At 31.8% G+C, this 14,868-nt stretch overlaps 1 protein-coding gene across 1 annotated transcript; it reads right to left on the bottom strand.

The window, feature by feature from the left end:
• Positions 1-7,121: 7,121 nt before the first annotated feature.
• On the bottom strand, positions 7,122-10,694 carry LOC111379175 (deoxyhypusine hydroxylase-A-like). The gene is made up of 4 exons (XM_023002513.1): positions 10,687-10,694; positions 7,579-7,706; positions 7,336-7,469; positions 7,122-7,271 (listed from the first exon to the last, which is right to left on the bottom strand). The coding sequence occupies exons 1-4, from the start codon at positions 10,692-10,694 to the stop codon at positions 7,122-7,124; spliced, it is 420 nt and encodes a 139-aa protein (XP_022858281.1).
• Positions 10,695-14,868: the final 4,174 nt, after the last annotated feature.

The raw sequence follows: 14,868 nt of genomic DNA, 5'->3' as shown, positions 1-14,868 counted from the left end.
CTCCGCACTGTGGAGAGAGTTTTTTTTTTCAATATTCAATTACACAAAATTTAGAAATATAATCTTTGCATTCAATTCAATCATATCAATATTATCAAAGAATACAAACAAAATAGTTTGTATATTTCTTATTCAAGCACGAAATATACAAGCATATTTTTTCTAGATAACATACTGTTATACAATTGTAAAAATAATTTGCAATTATTTTCTTATATCATGAAAATATTTTTAGATATTGCTTCAAAAAATTTCCAAAAAAATAAAATTCATATACTAATAAAAATACGATAAATACAAAATTCGTGCAACACGCGTGATAACGACTAGTATAACTTAAAAGAGAAAGTCCAAAAAAGGGCAGGCAACAAAAATATTTTTTCACCCCATCAACACAACGTTCTTTGCAATGTGTGTTCGTCAAAATCCCGTAAGCGTACGATTTCGTTGTACAAGTAATAATCGTGATGAGAGAATATCATCCCACAGGGAATAATAATCAATTTTAGCATATTTGATATATTTAAATTCGTGTTTGTAACCAAAAGATGATCGAATGAATAGCTAACTAATTTTTATAACTAAAACTTATGAAGTCAATGAAAGTTGGTTTAAAAATTAAATGCGTGAACGTATTGAATTTTCGACGCACTAATTAATACTCAGTTCTAATCTCAACTAATAATAATTATCTCAATTCATGCAATTGTGACGATCGATAATTCCATTATTATTTATTATTCTTTTCCAAGATTTAATAAACTTATGGTTACCACGAGACGATCCTATTTCTAGTCCGAATTCATATGGCAAACTAGCATTGACATTTAGGATTATCACATATAATCGCACACGCCACAAATATTATTCATAACATTTATTATTCGTGTGTCTCAATAATAGTGTTCTACCTATCGTAAGTTTTCAACACTACAAAATAATGTAATTGTACAAATTAATGGAATCACACCTCAAAAATTAAGATAAAAACATAGGCCTCAAATTAAAACTAAGAATTAAACAATTCTGTCATCCATCCAATATATGAAAAGACTTAGCCTAGCATAATTTTGGGATTAAACAAATAAAAGTGGAAGGACATAACCGAAATTTGACGAAATGTAATTAATTCCAAAATTATTCTCGAATTCTGCTTCAATTCCAGCTGGAAGCCCGTGTGTTTTCCTCCCCGTCTGCATATATATATATATAAATATTCTATGTAAAATAATTCAATTCAGCTGCTCATTTGTCTCCTCCTTCTGCCGGCCAATTATGGGTGTTGTGTATACATATAAAATCAGCCAAAACGACGCAGTTGTATGTATAATTTCAACCAATTGGCAACCATATTTTTCTCCTCTTCCAGCAATCTTTTCCTGTGGTTTTTTTCTTTTTTTGTCTTCTTCCTCAGTTGGTGTGTAATAGTCTAAGAAGATATCCCAATTCAACCCAATATTATTTCCCAACAGCAACTCTATTTCTCCTCAAAAGCAGCCAAGTTACGTGTGTATATATTTCCCCAGTTAGTTGCCATTTTTCTCCTTCTGTGGGTTAGTCTCGCCCTTTCTCTGTTGTACCTGTGTGTATATATATAAAATTAGCCTAGCTGCCATTTTTGACTATCAAATAATTCAATTCCCCACTTAGACCCCATTTTGTGGAAATAAAAATAGGTGAATAGTATTTTTTTGAAAAATGAGTGATTAAAAATGAATGGAAAAATTTTCAATTTGCTTGTAATATTATTTTATGGAAGATTGTGTGGTTGAAAATAAGAGAGAGAAAAATAGAATGTAAATTAATGGGGGCCAAATGGAGACTTAATTTTTAGCCCAATTTAATGTCCACTAATTATTTAATTTATTGACAACTAAAAGTCCAATTAGTAGCAATTTATCTTCTAGGGGCTCACTCTCTTATAATTAATGCAATTTAGTCCTTCAATTTCTTACAAATGTATTTTGATCCCAAAATTGCATTTTTACCCAATTTTCGTCATTCTTTCTCTCCAATTGTTGCCAATGGGTCCTTCACTAAAAACAAAAGAAAATCAACCTAAATTAAATAGAAATTAATAATTTGACGACTTAAAAGTTTAATAATGTGGCATAAATAAATACACAAATTGCACTAATCAATGTGTCTAGTTTTCCGGGCTAGAATTTCGATCAATATTGTTTCTCAATAATCATTGATCTCTAAAAGAATAATAGTGAGTCTACTTGTTCTCATTTTAATATAAATAATTTCAATGACATTGAGATAACAATACACTTATTTATATAGGTTTGTTCATATATTTGTAGTCAATTGGTAGTTTTCTTTTGATTTTTTTTTATTGTTTTTGTCACTTGTAGGAGACAAACATAAACTTGAATGAAGAATGACGTGATGGGGATTTAAAGAGGGGATTATGAAGAGCGTCAAGCCTTGAGGTCAAAAACGACGGGCGAATTTTTCTAGGGCTTTAAGTTTAGAGTAGAGAAGCACTTTTTGGAAAATCGACGGGCGATTGATCTTGGATTTTTTGGGCTATAAAAAAGGAGAGAATGAAAATAAAAGAGAGACATTGAACAAAAGTCGAGGAAGAAGGTGATCAAAGAGAGACTTCACAATCTTTTGGGCTATATATATATTGGGCAGATCGATCCCAATGCCGAGACTTGCAATTATCAGTTGGCAGCTGCAGTTTCATTAGATTCAATTCAGTAAATTGGGCGTTCTAATGAAATCACATAAATATATCATAACAAAAGATTAAGTTCCTGCTTGTTTCCCATTTATATAAAAATGAGAATGAAAAATATAGTTGTTACGGGCCACACACAAGAGATAGAATTTCAAATATGATAACTTGATGTGATGGATAACGATCATATTTTTCATTTTAATGATGAAAAAATGGGAAACAAACGGGGGCTAATATAATACTCTAATGTGTAGAAATGTATATGTAACATGCATTGGGTATCGAGACAAGGATATTTTGATAATTGCATGACTAGAACGGTATATATAAAGAAGAATTCCAAAAAACTGAGATACTCGAATGTCTTGTGCTGAATAATGATAATAAAAAAAAATAGATTCTAAATTTTTTACTCCAACCACACCAAAAGTGCTTCTTCTTCTTTGACATATCATCCCAAGTCTTCTTTGCTGATTCCCTTTGTATTCAATGCTCTGGTGTCAACCATAAACTGAAAACTCACAACAAAAAACAAAATAATAAAGGCAAACATTTAAGAAATCGAGAGTGAATTGGAATATATATGTGCGTAATAAACTCATTTCCTGTGAAGGAAGGAGCAATGACATGAAAAAATAAGTCAAATCTTTTTATCTTTGCATCAAGATTTACCTTAAATAACGAGTTTGTTCCCAGACAATCAAGATTCCTAAGAGCAACTTCACAGCTTTGTGAGACAATAGGATCAGGATCCTTGAAAATTCCTTGAGCAGCTCGATACATTCGCAGTCTACAAATTCATAAGATGCATGAAAGAAGAAAAATATAACATTAAAGAACAAGTGAACTATATAAAAATGAAATCAGTTTTAGTTGTACCTATTCTAATCCATAAAAATTTGTGCTCAACTGCCCGGTAATTGGTAGACTCTATACTAATTCAACATACAAACTGATGTACGTATGTTGCGATATATTATTATCAAATAATATTTGCTTAAAACGAAACGTAAAAAACATCTGGACATAATTAGAAACATGTGCTGTTCATCTTCTTAAAACGTGAATGAAAACTAGGAACTACCAATTTTTTTGAGAGATTTTCTGTCAAGTGACAGGTATAAGTTCCTTTCTTACAGCTTCCTAATATTCAGAATCGAAATGAATTGAATACTTCAATCCCCTTAAAATTTTTATATCGATTTTACGCAACTTTTTCACCAACTCCTAAATTTAATTTAAATGGAAACAAAAAATAATTTATAGGTTTGAGTCGAGGGTATATTTCAGTACCCAAACTAAGAAAAATCACTTCTATCCCGACAACTAGTCTTGCTGAAAGAATAGTTTTCATTCTAATGTATTGTCATGGTCAGCTTACTATAATACGATTAGCATACCTCAAATGGAATAAGAAGAATATGTCAAAAATACAAGTGGTAGAGGACATACAAGTAGTAGAACCAAGACCTTCGACATGTGCAATAGAATTAAAAGCTTCAACAGCTTTAAGTCAAATCATAGGATCAAGGTCGGTCCTGTGATTAACAGGGCTCGAGGCGAAATCCGTAAATTAGACCCTCAAAATCAACATTAATGCAAAATTCAACAGTATATTATACAACATATTGCTAACTTAAATTTAACATTAAAACAACAAACAAATATATTATATAAAAAATTTATATTATAAAATAACAAAACCAACAATGTTTCAAATACAAGAAAAATGAAAAATATTGAAAGCCCATCAAGCAATTTCATAAACACAATAGCCATCAACCGACAGTGACTTCCAAAACATTCTTGTCGAAGTATAAGCCAAGATTCGGTTCAATAGCCAACAAGCATCGGTCTCATAGGGAAATGATTAGTCAAACTCCACAGTGATGCCTATGGTTCCAAAAAGTTTTCTACTGTGAGTCTTACTCTGACGTTAACAAACAATAACTTTTTTCACCATAAAAATATCAAGAGTTAAAACTAATTTGAATATTAAAACTGGTTAGGTTATACATGTACCTGTAATTAGTCAGCAACATTGATGAAGAATGAATTTTGGTTAGGAGTGATTGACATCTTTCAATGAGATTTGAAGACCAAAGGTGTTGTTAGATCTCAAAACAGGAATGATTTGTGGGTCAGTGTATTCACCAAAACCAATCAAATTTCTGTCCTTAAACTGATCATCAGGGCATGGAGGGTAATGATTTAGCCTGAAAACAGAGTCACTCTCTTCATCCATAAGAAGCTTATTGAATGTATTTCTTGGTTGAATCTTCAGCCCTTCAGCCAACATTTTAAGAATCTCACTAGTCATTTTATTAATAGATGACACAATCATTCACGGTACAACTTCAAAAACATAAAGAAAAACATAACCAGTAAGAAAATCGGCTTTGTATTCCACCGTTGCAACTTTCAAGCCTGAAATAAAAATTCGAACACTACAAAAACAATACAAATTTTTCAACAGTGATGCAGGTTCAAGCAGGACACACATTCTTGGATCAAGATATGTTGAACAAATTACCATTTTCATTTTCCATTTTGCAAATCCAATAACATTTTTTACTATTTATGCAAATTTCAGCATTACAGAGTAACAGAAACAATACAATACAAAATTAAAATGACATCTAGAGCTATCCCAAAAAATTTGTGAGCTTGATGAACAAATTTCCATTTTCCATTTTGCAAATCCAATAACAACATCCATTTAGGATAAAAAAAACAATTAATTCGGCCAAGAACTTACGCAAGAAAGGCAGAATAATCTGAAAAGATGCTCTTCTGAAAATTCAAATCCGACTCCTTTCTCATGCTTCACTTCCAGAAGTTCCGAACACAGATGCTGACTGCTAAATATCAAAATCACAAGAAATTAAATCGCAAATTGCAAGAAACTAAAATTGCAACAAAATGCATTACGAGTAGAGTTTAGATTAAGTGATCAACCTTAGCACTTACTAGTCATGGATTGAAGTTATCAGCCTCGACATCTTCATTGCTAGCTACAGAAGATTAGAAGAACAATCTACACTTGTGTGGCCTTTTGAGGAATTATCAATTTATCATCACCCTCATTTCTTGATTATGAACTCTAAATCGAAATCTTGAAGTAGAATTAGAGGTCGGTTGCATTTCGGTTTCACATGAAGCAAGAGGAAAAGGAATAAAAATGTATATCCCTAAACCCTATATTAAAAAAAAAAGGCCAGAATTGGGTCCCATTGGGTTTTGGGCCTGAGGCGCAGGCCTCATGGGCCTCGCCACAGGACCGACTCTGCATAGGATGTTCCAAGGCATTCTGAAGTGCATGGGACAGAGAATGTAAAACTTTTTTGTCCCTGAATTGGGCCAGTAATAAGCAATCTGAGGAATAGGTCAATAAAACATTAGACGTTCAAGTAATGAAGTCAATTCCTCCAGTTACAACCAGAATCAACTTCATAAAATTAAAAAACTACTTTGACCGTGTGTGTGGACGCGCATGTGATCTCTAATGCCCTATTTGACAATCATTGTTTCAAAACACTTTTTTCCATTCGCGTGATAAAATATTCTACACAACCCAAAACTTTCCCCTAATTGCTCAAGCCACCGTGTGTGTGGTCCAATCCGGTTACACTAATTGGTCAAGCCAACAAGTGAACCGATCAAGAATCGGTTAGACCGTTCAATAACCATTCGGTTTAGACGAGTTAAAGGGATAACTGGGATCGGTTCAAACGTGAACTGGTTGTTACCAAAGTATAGTGCAAAATCTTTTCTTCAATTTGGCATGGCAAGGATTCAAACCTTGGCTTTAAGAAAGTAATATCACTCCCCTAACCATTATGGCATAAGCACATTCCTTGGTAAAGAATGTAAGGAAGATACATATATATTTAAATTTGGAAAATTGTCATTATTTTGTTTGAAAACTATAATTAATTAAAATTACAATATAACAAGAACCCACCGGTTGAACAACTGATCCCCCGGTCGAACCATTAAACCAGAGGCTCGATGATTTTTTCGAGTCGACAATCGGGTCGAGTCTAATAACTATGAGTTTAACAACTCATCCAAAAGACTTGACATATCCCAACAAATAAAGCATAATATGAAAACATACATGGTGCCGTAGAATAGGGCTTTCTACATCTAGAGATTCAACGATAGCTAAGAATGCTTCCTCGTTATCACCAGTTGGATACAAATAAAGGATTCAAAGTGTGAAAAGTGCAGAGCAACGCTAATATAGGCTATTGTCTTCATTCAGTATAACTTCCCTGAATAACATACAAGAGAATAAAACAATTAATTATATAGACTTGTAAGAGCAGATTATGATTATCATTCCAGATCAAGAATTGCAAACTTTAATTCTGGAATAGGGCGAAAGACAGGTGGAGCTGGTTCGAGCCCCTCGAAATATATTAATTTATTGAGAGTGGCATTTTTTTAGTTCCCTAATTTGAGTAAGAGCCACTTCACATGTATCTCGAACTTCTGGAGATGGATCCGATTGGAAACTAGTCTGCAAAACTAGAATACTAGTCTCTAAACCAAATGCACCAAGAGATTCTACAGCCTGTTATATAAGTAGAGTGTGAAAGCAGAGGAATATACATTATCTAAATTCAAAAGCACAATACCTTTACGCTAACAATAGGATGCAAGGAAAAATCCTCTACAACGGCCTTTAATGCATGGATAGCATCAGATTTTCGAGTCCGGCCCAACCGATATGCGGCCTCATATGCCAACAGGGTTGAATCATCCCTCATTGCTAGAACAGAAAATAAAATAAAACCTTTGTCACTCTAAAAACAAATAAGTAATAATCGAAGAGAAAAAAGATAAAAATCAAAAACCTGCATCTCATTTACAAATGGTACCTTTGATGAAGGAATTGATGGCAGAGGGATGGCTACCGATAAGGCGCAGACTGAAAGCTCTAAATCGCTCTGTAATTGGTTGGTTTTCATCCAACAACAGATCGCATAAGAATTCCACAAAAACCCATCTGTCAAAATTCATATTGAATGCTAATAACAAGAGGATTCATTTTCAAGAATTGTTAAATTTTCATATTAAACATTGAGCATAAATTATGCCTTAAGTCAACAAGAAAGAACGTACGAGCTTTCTCTAAAACGAAGTAGAGAATCGAATGCGCAGACGAGGTAGAGAGGCAAACGACACTATTGAGAATGGATTTTGATACTTGTAAACTGGGGTGTCAACCCTGGTTGTACCGATCTCTCACAACAAAGAGAGACCCACGATGAATAAAAAAATCATGGACCCCGTATTGTGACGGGGTTGGTACCTCGGTTATACGAGCAGCATGGTCCAGACATTGAGAATTGGTAGGAAAGAGGCGTACGTGATCAAAGAAAAGAAAATAAGGCCATGTTTGATTGGCACAATTTCCACTGAAAATTCGATTTTCCACCAATTTTGTGTATTTGATAGCAAATTTTTTTCATGAAATTCGTTTTCCACACACTTGCATTTTCCATGATTTTGTGGAAAATCAATTCTCACCAAACCAGTGAGAATTGGTTTTCCGTTTTGGTGAGAAATGACTTTCTACCTTTTTTTTTGGCAATGGGAACAAATTCTAAGAATAATTGTAAAAGAGAATATCTCTTAAATTGACAATTTTCATGTAAAACAAAGTCAAACGAACATCAAAATATAGATGATTTTTGGATTTTTTTTGGTGTTGAAAGCAAATTATAGGAATAATTGTAGAAATAAATATCCCTTAAATTGACAATTTTTATGAAAAATGAAGTCAAACGAACACTAAAAGACACTTTTATTTAACATTTTTCAGGTGAAAAGTTATACAAATCAAACACTATTAATTGACAATTCCCACTAAAACAAATTTTAGGCAATTCAATTTCCTTTAATTCGTTTTTTTTCCACCCAAATTTCATCTTTACAATCAAATGGACCCTAAGGTATAAAAAGTTGAGCCAAGGAAAGTATTTTGGGCAACTTTGTGGGCTTTCAATGAAGAACTGTGCTCCTTGAACAGGTCCAAAAAAAGGGGCGCCATGTGGCTCTTTTTGAGCAAGTTCAAATTTAATATAAAACATTGAACATCTCTAAAAGTTCATGATCAAACTAATCATCAAATGCTAGTTTGAGAATAATTTGCTAGAAAAAAAAGAAAAGAAGAAATTTATTGAATTCAATTTTGTATTCTCTAAAGAAGTCAAATAAAACTCAAACATAGACCGCTTGATATCATACTTAAACTCAAGCAAAGAAAATAAAAGAAGAAGAAAAAAAGTTAACATCAATTTAGGGTTATTAGCATTTTATCTTCTTGCCATTTAGCGTTATCATGAAAAAGTCACTATCTTTCATATTTTCACCTTTGTTTTCAGCTTTTATTACCCAAAAAGATCATTTTCATCAATTTTCTCAATTAAAAGCTGTGAAGTGAAGAATATACTCTTCTACTTAAAAAAAAAAAAAAAAAATGTAGCCATAGTCCTTTAAAAAAAATGCAAACGAATCCCAAATAAATTAGTAAGAGGGTAATTAGGACATAATGTTCATATCTTTCACTATTATTGTGAAAAATGTCGATACATTTTATTTTTTGGCACCTTCACCCTTAATTATACATTTGATTACACAAACCGTTATTTCTATCCATTTCATCTGATTTCTCAATAAAAAGATGTAAAACTAAGAATATACTCACCTATTTACTAAATTATTAAAAAATTAGAAATTAATTTTTTCTCTAAAAAAATTGCAAACGAGTTCCAATAAATTATTAAAAACTTAAAAATTAAAAAAGCAAAAACGACCCCTATATAAATTATTATAAATTACAACATGAGGGTATTTTCATCATTTCATAACTTTTATTGAGAAATTGGATGAAAATGGTTAGAGATGATGGTTTGCACAATTAAAGGTGAAATTAAGAGTAAAAATGCCTAAAAACGAAAAGTATGGACTTTTTTACAATAATAATGAAAGATATGAACATTATGTACGAGTGACTTTTAATAATTTATTTGGATTCATTTGAACTTTAAAAAAAATTAAAAAAAATTGAGACTATGATTGCAATTAGTTCTTTATTTCTGTTTTTGTTTTATTGAAATAAAAGAGTATATTCGTCATTTCACAGTTTTTAATTGAGAAAAATTTGTAAAATAGACTCTTTGAGCAATAAAAGCTGGAAATAAGGGTGAAAATGTCAAATAATGAAAGATAGTGACATCTTTCACAATTGAAAGATAAGGATGTTATGTGATGATTACCCTTAGAATTTGACGGAATGTATTTCACAAATGAAGAATAGGGTCAAATTCACCGATGGCCTACCAACTTTATATTTTGTGTTATCATGGCTGCTCAATTTAATTTTGTTTCATAATAACAATCCAATCTTATTCTTAGTATCATCATGGCCATCCAATTCAATTTTATTTTATGATGACCATCCAATTTCATATAACGTTTTACCATTGCCTAACTTATTTTCACTAAATTTGAAAGGGTTAAAATAAGTTTTAAAATACAAAAATATTTTTTTTAAATGCTTATTTTTGAAATAAGTTTTCATTTTATTTTATTTTTCTAAGTAACATTTTTTTGAACTAAAATTTTCTTTTATCCTAAAAGTGTTTTTTTTTTCTCAAGATAAGTTTTTATTTTATTTTATTTTTTAAGGAACATTTTTTAAAATGTCTTTTTATTTTTCTAAGTAACATTTTTTTGAACTAAAATTTTCTTTTATCCTAAAAGTGTTTTTTTTTTCTCAAGATAAGTTTTTATTTTATTTTATTTTTTAAGGAACATTTTTTAAAATGTCTTTTTATTTTTCTAAGAACCATTTTTTTCAATTTTTTTCTTTTAAAATTTTCTTTTTAAAATAAGTTTTTATTTTATTTCATTTATAATTTAAAGTAATTGTTTAATGAACTTTTATTTTTATTATTTTTTTAAATTTAATACACACACACCCCCCCATTTTACTCCTTTTAAAATTAGTGAAGAGGGAAAAAAGAAGTTGGATGGCTATAGTGAAACATTATATGAAATTGGATGGTTGTGGTAAAAGAAAATTGAATTGGGTGGCTATGGTAGCACTAAATATAAAGTTGGTTGATCATGGTGAAACAATTTAAATTGGGTGGCCATGAAGACATTAAGTATAAAGTTAGGTGGCCATTGGAGAATTTAACCCATGGAGAACTTTTTCATTGATTTGAATAGGCAAATTACAACTCTTTTATATTACAAGGAATTGTGTATAAATGGGTATGCATCTAGTGTAGGAATGAAAATCACCATAGAATAAAACAAAATAATTAACAAGGAAATAAATACTCCTAAATATACAATTATATCTAGTACACCCTTCAGTGGAGATTCATAATGCCCAACTTACAAGTGAAATGAAGAAAAAGATCCTTCCGAGTGCCTTGGTGAAAATATCGACCAATTGAACATTGTTAGACGTGTGTAGGGAAAACGAGTCCAAAAAGATATTTCTCATGCACGGAATGACAATTGATTTCAATGTGCTTGGTGAGCTCATGGAAACACAAGATTGTGAGTAATGTGGAGAGCAACCTCATTGTCACAAAAGATCAGGATATGTTGCGGTGTGGAACATACTTGAGCCAAACAAGTTCACATGTGGTTATAGCCATTGCACGATACTCAGTTTCGATGGAGGAGCGAGAATTAACTGTTTGTTTTTTTGTGCGACAAGAGATGGAATTGGTGTAAAGTGATGAAAAAACCAGTGTGTGTCACTATGGTTGACTCAATTCTCAATGTTTTGATTATAACAAATAGGATTAGTTTTATATACTAGCAATTATATTTGAGTGGTTATAGCTATTGTAACAAATTGATCAATTAAGGATGAAAAGATTGCTATTGCTATTAGAAATTTCACAAAAGGTGCAATGAAAGTCGAGATAAAAGTCAAGCATGGTCGAGCATTCAAGTCAAATCATTCAAGACTAGAGATTGAAAGATGCCTGCAAAGAAAGATCAAAATGAAGAGCGTACGAGCCGATATCAAAGAAAAATCAAGACGAGAAATTCAAGAGCTAAGCGTCAAAGAAACTTCAAAGTAAGATCAAAGAATATGCATCCTAGATCATATGTAAAGATTTAACACTTTGATCTTTAGTAATGAATGACAATAGCTCAAAAATCATTTTGTGCATGAAAAATTATTTTCACTACCACTTGCATCAAATGTTTTTCTTTTGACAAAAAAATGTAAGATTGATTTTCCAAAAACTCATACTTGAACTAAGACCATGATTCTTAAAAAAGAAAAAAAGTCAATGGTCCAGTCAACCGGACGTCCGGTACTCCAACGGTCAAATTTTTTGCCGTTGTGACTTCTGACCAATAACGGCTAGTTTTGTCGTCCGGTACATAGCGGACGTCTGGTAAGGTTGTCCGATTGGTCAAAAACTTTCCATTTTGATTTATATAAATACTACTTCACTTCTATTCATCAATATAACAATGAAGAAAATTTTCTTGTGAGATATATTTGAAACATCTTCATTGAGCTTGACTTTTATTCTTATTTCATTTATGTCTTCATAGCAAAAATTTTGATTGTTGCAATCAAATTTTATGAATCAATTTCTTTCATCAAAGTTTTTCATCTCTTCTTGTTCTTAACTTATTTATATCAATTTTAAAAGAGAGATATATTATTGAAGAAGTTATTTATACTTACATTACATAAACTTTTCTACTTCTTCATATTGAAAATTTTGATTGTTGAATAAAACTTCTTGAATCATTTCTCTTATCAAAGTTTTCTTCTTTCCTTGTGCTTAATTTATTTATACCTATCTTAAAGAAAAGATATATTTTTGAAGAAGTTCTTTGTGCTTGGATTACACAAACTTCTCTACTTCTTTATATTGTATAATCATCAAGGTTTCTTATCTCTCTTTGTGCATAACTTATTATATTCATTCATTAAAATAGAGATATTTTTTAGAAGATATTTTTGAACTTACGTGGTATTTATTTCATCTTAATCTTCTCATAGAAAAACTTTTGATTGATTAAATTAAACTTGTAAAATCATTATATTTATCAAACATTCTCTTTTCTCTCTTAGCACTTGATTTGTTACAATTATTCATTAAAAGAGAGATATTTCTTAAAGAAAATTATTTGAATTTACATTGCATTTATTTCTTCATAATCTTCTCATTGAAACACTTTGATTGATTGAATCTAACTTTTAATTATGATATTCATCAAAGTTTTTCATCCAACACTTGAGCTATCATTTGTTACTATTTATTGAAATGTTAAACATACTTCTCTCTTGATACTTAATTGTGTTCGTATCATTTATTAAGAGAGATGTTTTCACTTGTAATATTTCTTTCTCTTGTTTTTTTTATTACGGGTCGTGTTGAGATCACGAAAAGCTCAACGTTGTGTAATGATTGATGCTCCTTATTGTAAGTCACATATGGGTCATATTGAGGTCTCGTAAAGCTCAATAGTGTGGGTCGTGTTGAAGTCCAGTAAATCTCAATGTTGTAAAGGATCGACGCTCTTTGTTTGTAAGTCGCTGAAAGCGTTATAAAGGATTGGATTGCACCATAAGTCAATTAATATAGTGGAAAAGGCCTTGCTCGTGACGAAGAGCTTGGTAACGGGGAACGTAGATCGTTGTTTGGATCCAACCTCCATAACATATCGTTTGCATCCTCTCTCCCTTTTACTTATCTCTTTTATATTAGCACTTATTATTTGAATTTATCTATTTGATATTTACTTGCTTTTTTATTTGAGCCGATTTGTTTAATTGTTCTATTTGCTATCATATTGGTTTAAATTTAGAACTAATTTTTGAAAAAGTTTTAAAAACCAATTCATCCTCTCTTGGTTAGTCATTCTTGGGCTGTCACAGTGGTGGAGCGACGAGTGGTAACTCGCCCAATCAGAATCGAAGTGTGCGATAAGCTGAAAATCGCATTGTGTAGAATAAAAAAGGCCATGTCCTGGAGTGCCATTCAGGTAACATACGAACATGAAGAGCGGCTCGGTAATGAGGATCCCGAGGACTTTGCTTGAATGGGCTCAACATGTTGATGAAAAAGGAGATATCTGAACGAGTAATAGTGAGGTATTGAAGGCGACCGACCAACCTATGGTATATGCTAGGATCAGAGAGTAAGTTACCATAGTTGGGGATAAGTTTCAAATTCTGGTCTATGGGAACAGTGGTAAGCTGTGATCCTAAATTGCTAGAGTCAGCAAGAATATCTAATGTATATTTTCTTTAATTGACAAAAAATCCAGATGGAGACAGAGAGACTTCAAAACCAAGGATTGGAGGTAGTGGATTGAGGTTCAATTCGACACAACCTGCTTCCTCAATACATCAACTGCAGCTTATCCTTCGCCACGTTGGCTGCCTTGAGAAATAGTTCTTCTTCGTCCTCCTCGTTGCTAAAGTCTACTTTGGGTCGATAAAATCGCTGCCTATGATTAGGGCTCGTAAATCTTTTTTTGTCATCAAGCGAGGAGTGATTTTAGAAGAGTTAATCATGGAGAGTGGAGCCTATTTCATTTGGGCTATGATCCAATGTGAACAGTAAGAGTGAAACTAGTTTGTGAATCTCAAGTGTGAACTCATAAATGACTAGTGTTTTTGACATTGCCTCTTTATATTGATCATTCATTTTCCTTCAGTAATTTTCCCTTCACACTTTAGACTAGCATGAACACAATGAAATCGGGATCAAGTTCTTCAAGCGAAACTTATTTTATTGGGCTCAACTTAGATTTTGATAAGAATAAAAGGGTATGAAAATGGACTTTGTTTCACTTGTTAGTCTAACTAGTTGCTATTATGTGATACAAGCAACTGAATGATCCAGATCAAAGCGAGACATGATCAGGTAGAACGAGCTAGAATATTCTAGTGGCAATGAAGGGCCAACAAGTCCAGCAAATGATTATGATCGAAAGATCGTCGAGTTAATGAGATGAAATAAATAATACAACAAGATAAAAATTCTAAATTCTTTTTATTATTTAGTACTCTAAGTATTGTATTGTATACACTAGCAAATCATTCATTAATGATTATAGAAGTCGATGAAATACTTCGTCAATTTGGTTTGTCACACTATTAT

The sequence above is a fragment of the Olea europaea genome, chromosome 3 (genome assembly GCF_002742605.1).
Source record: "Olea europaea var. sylvestris chromosome 3, O_europaea_v1, whole genome shotgun sequence".
Lineage (NCBI taxonomy): Eukaryota > Viridiplantae > Streptophyta > Magnoliopsida > Lamiales > Oleaceae > Olea > Olea europaea.
The sequence above is the reverse complement of the archived record's forward strand: the minus strand, read 5'-3'. Positions and strand labels throughout refer to the sequence as shown.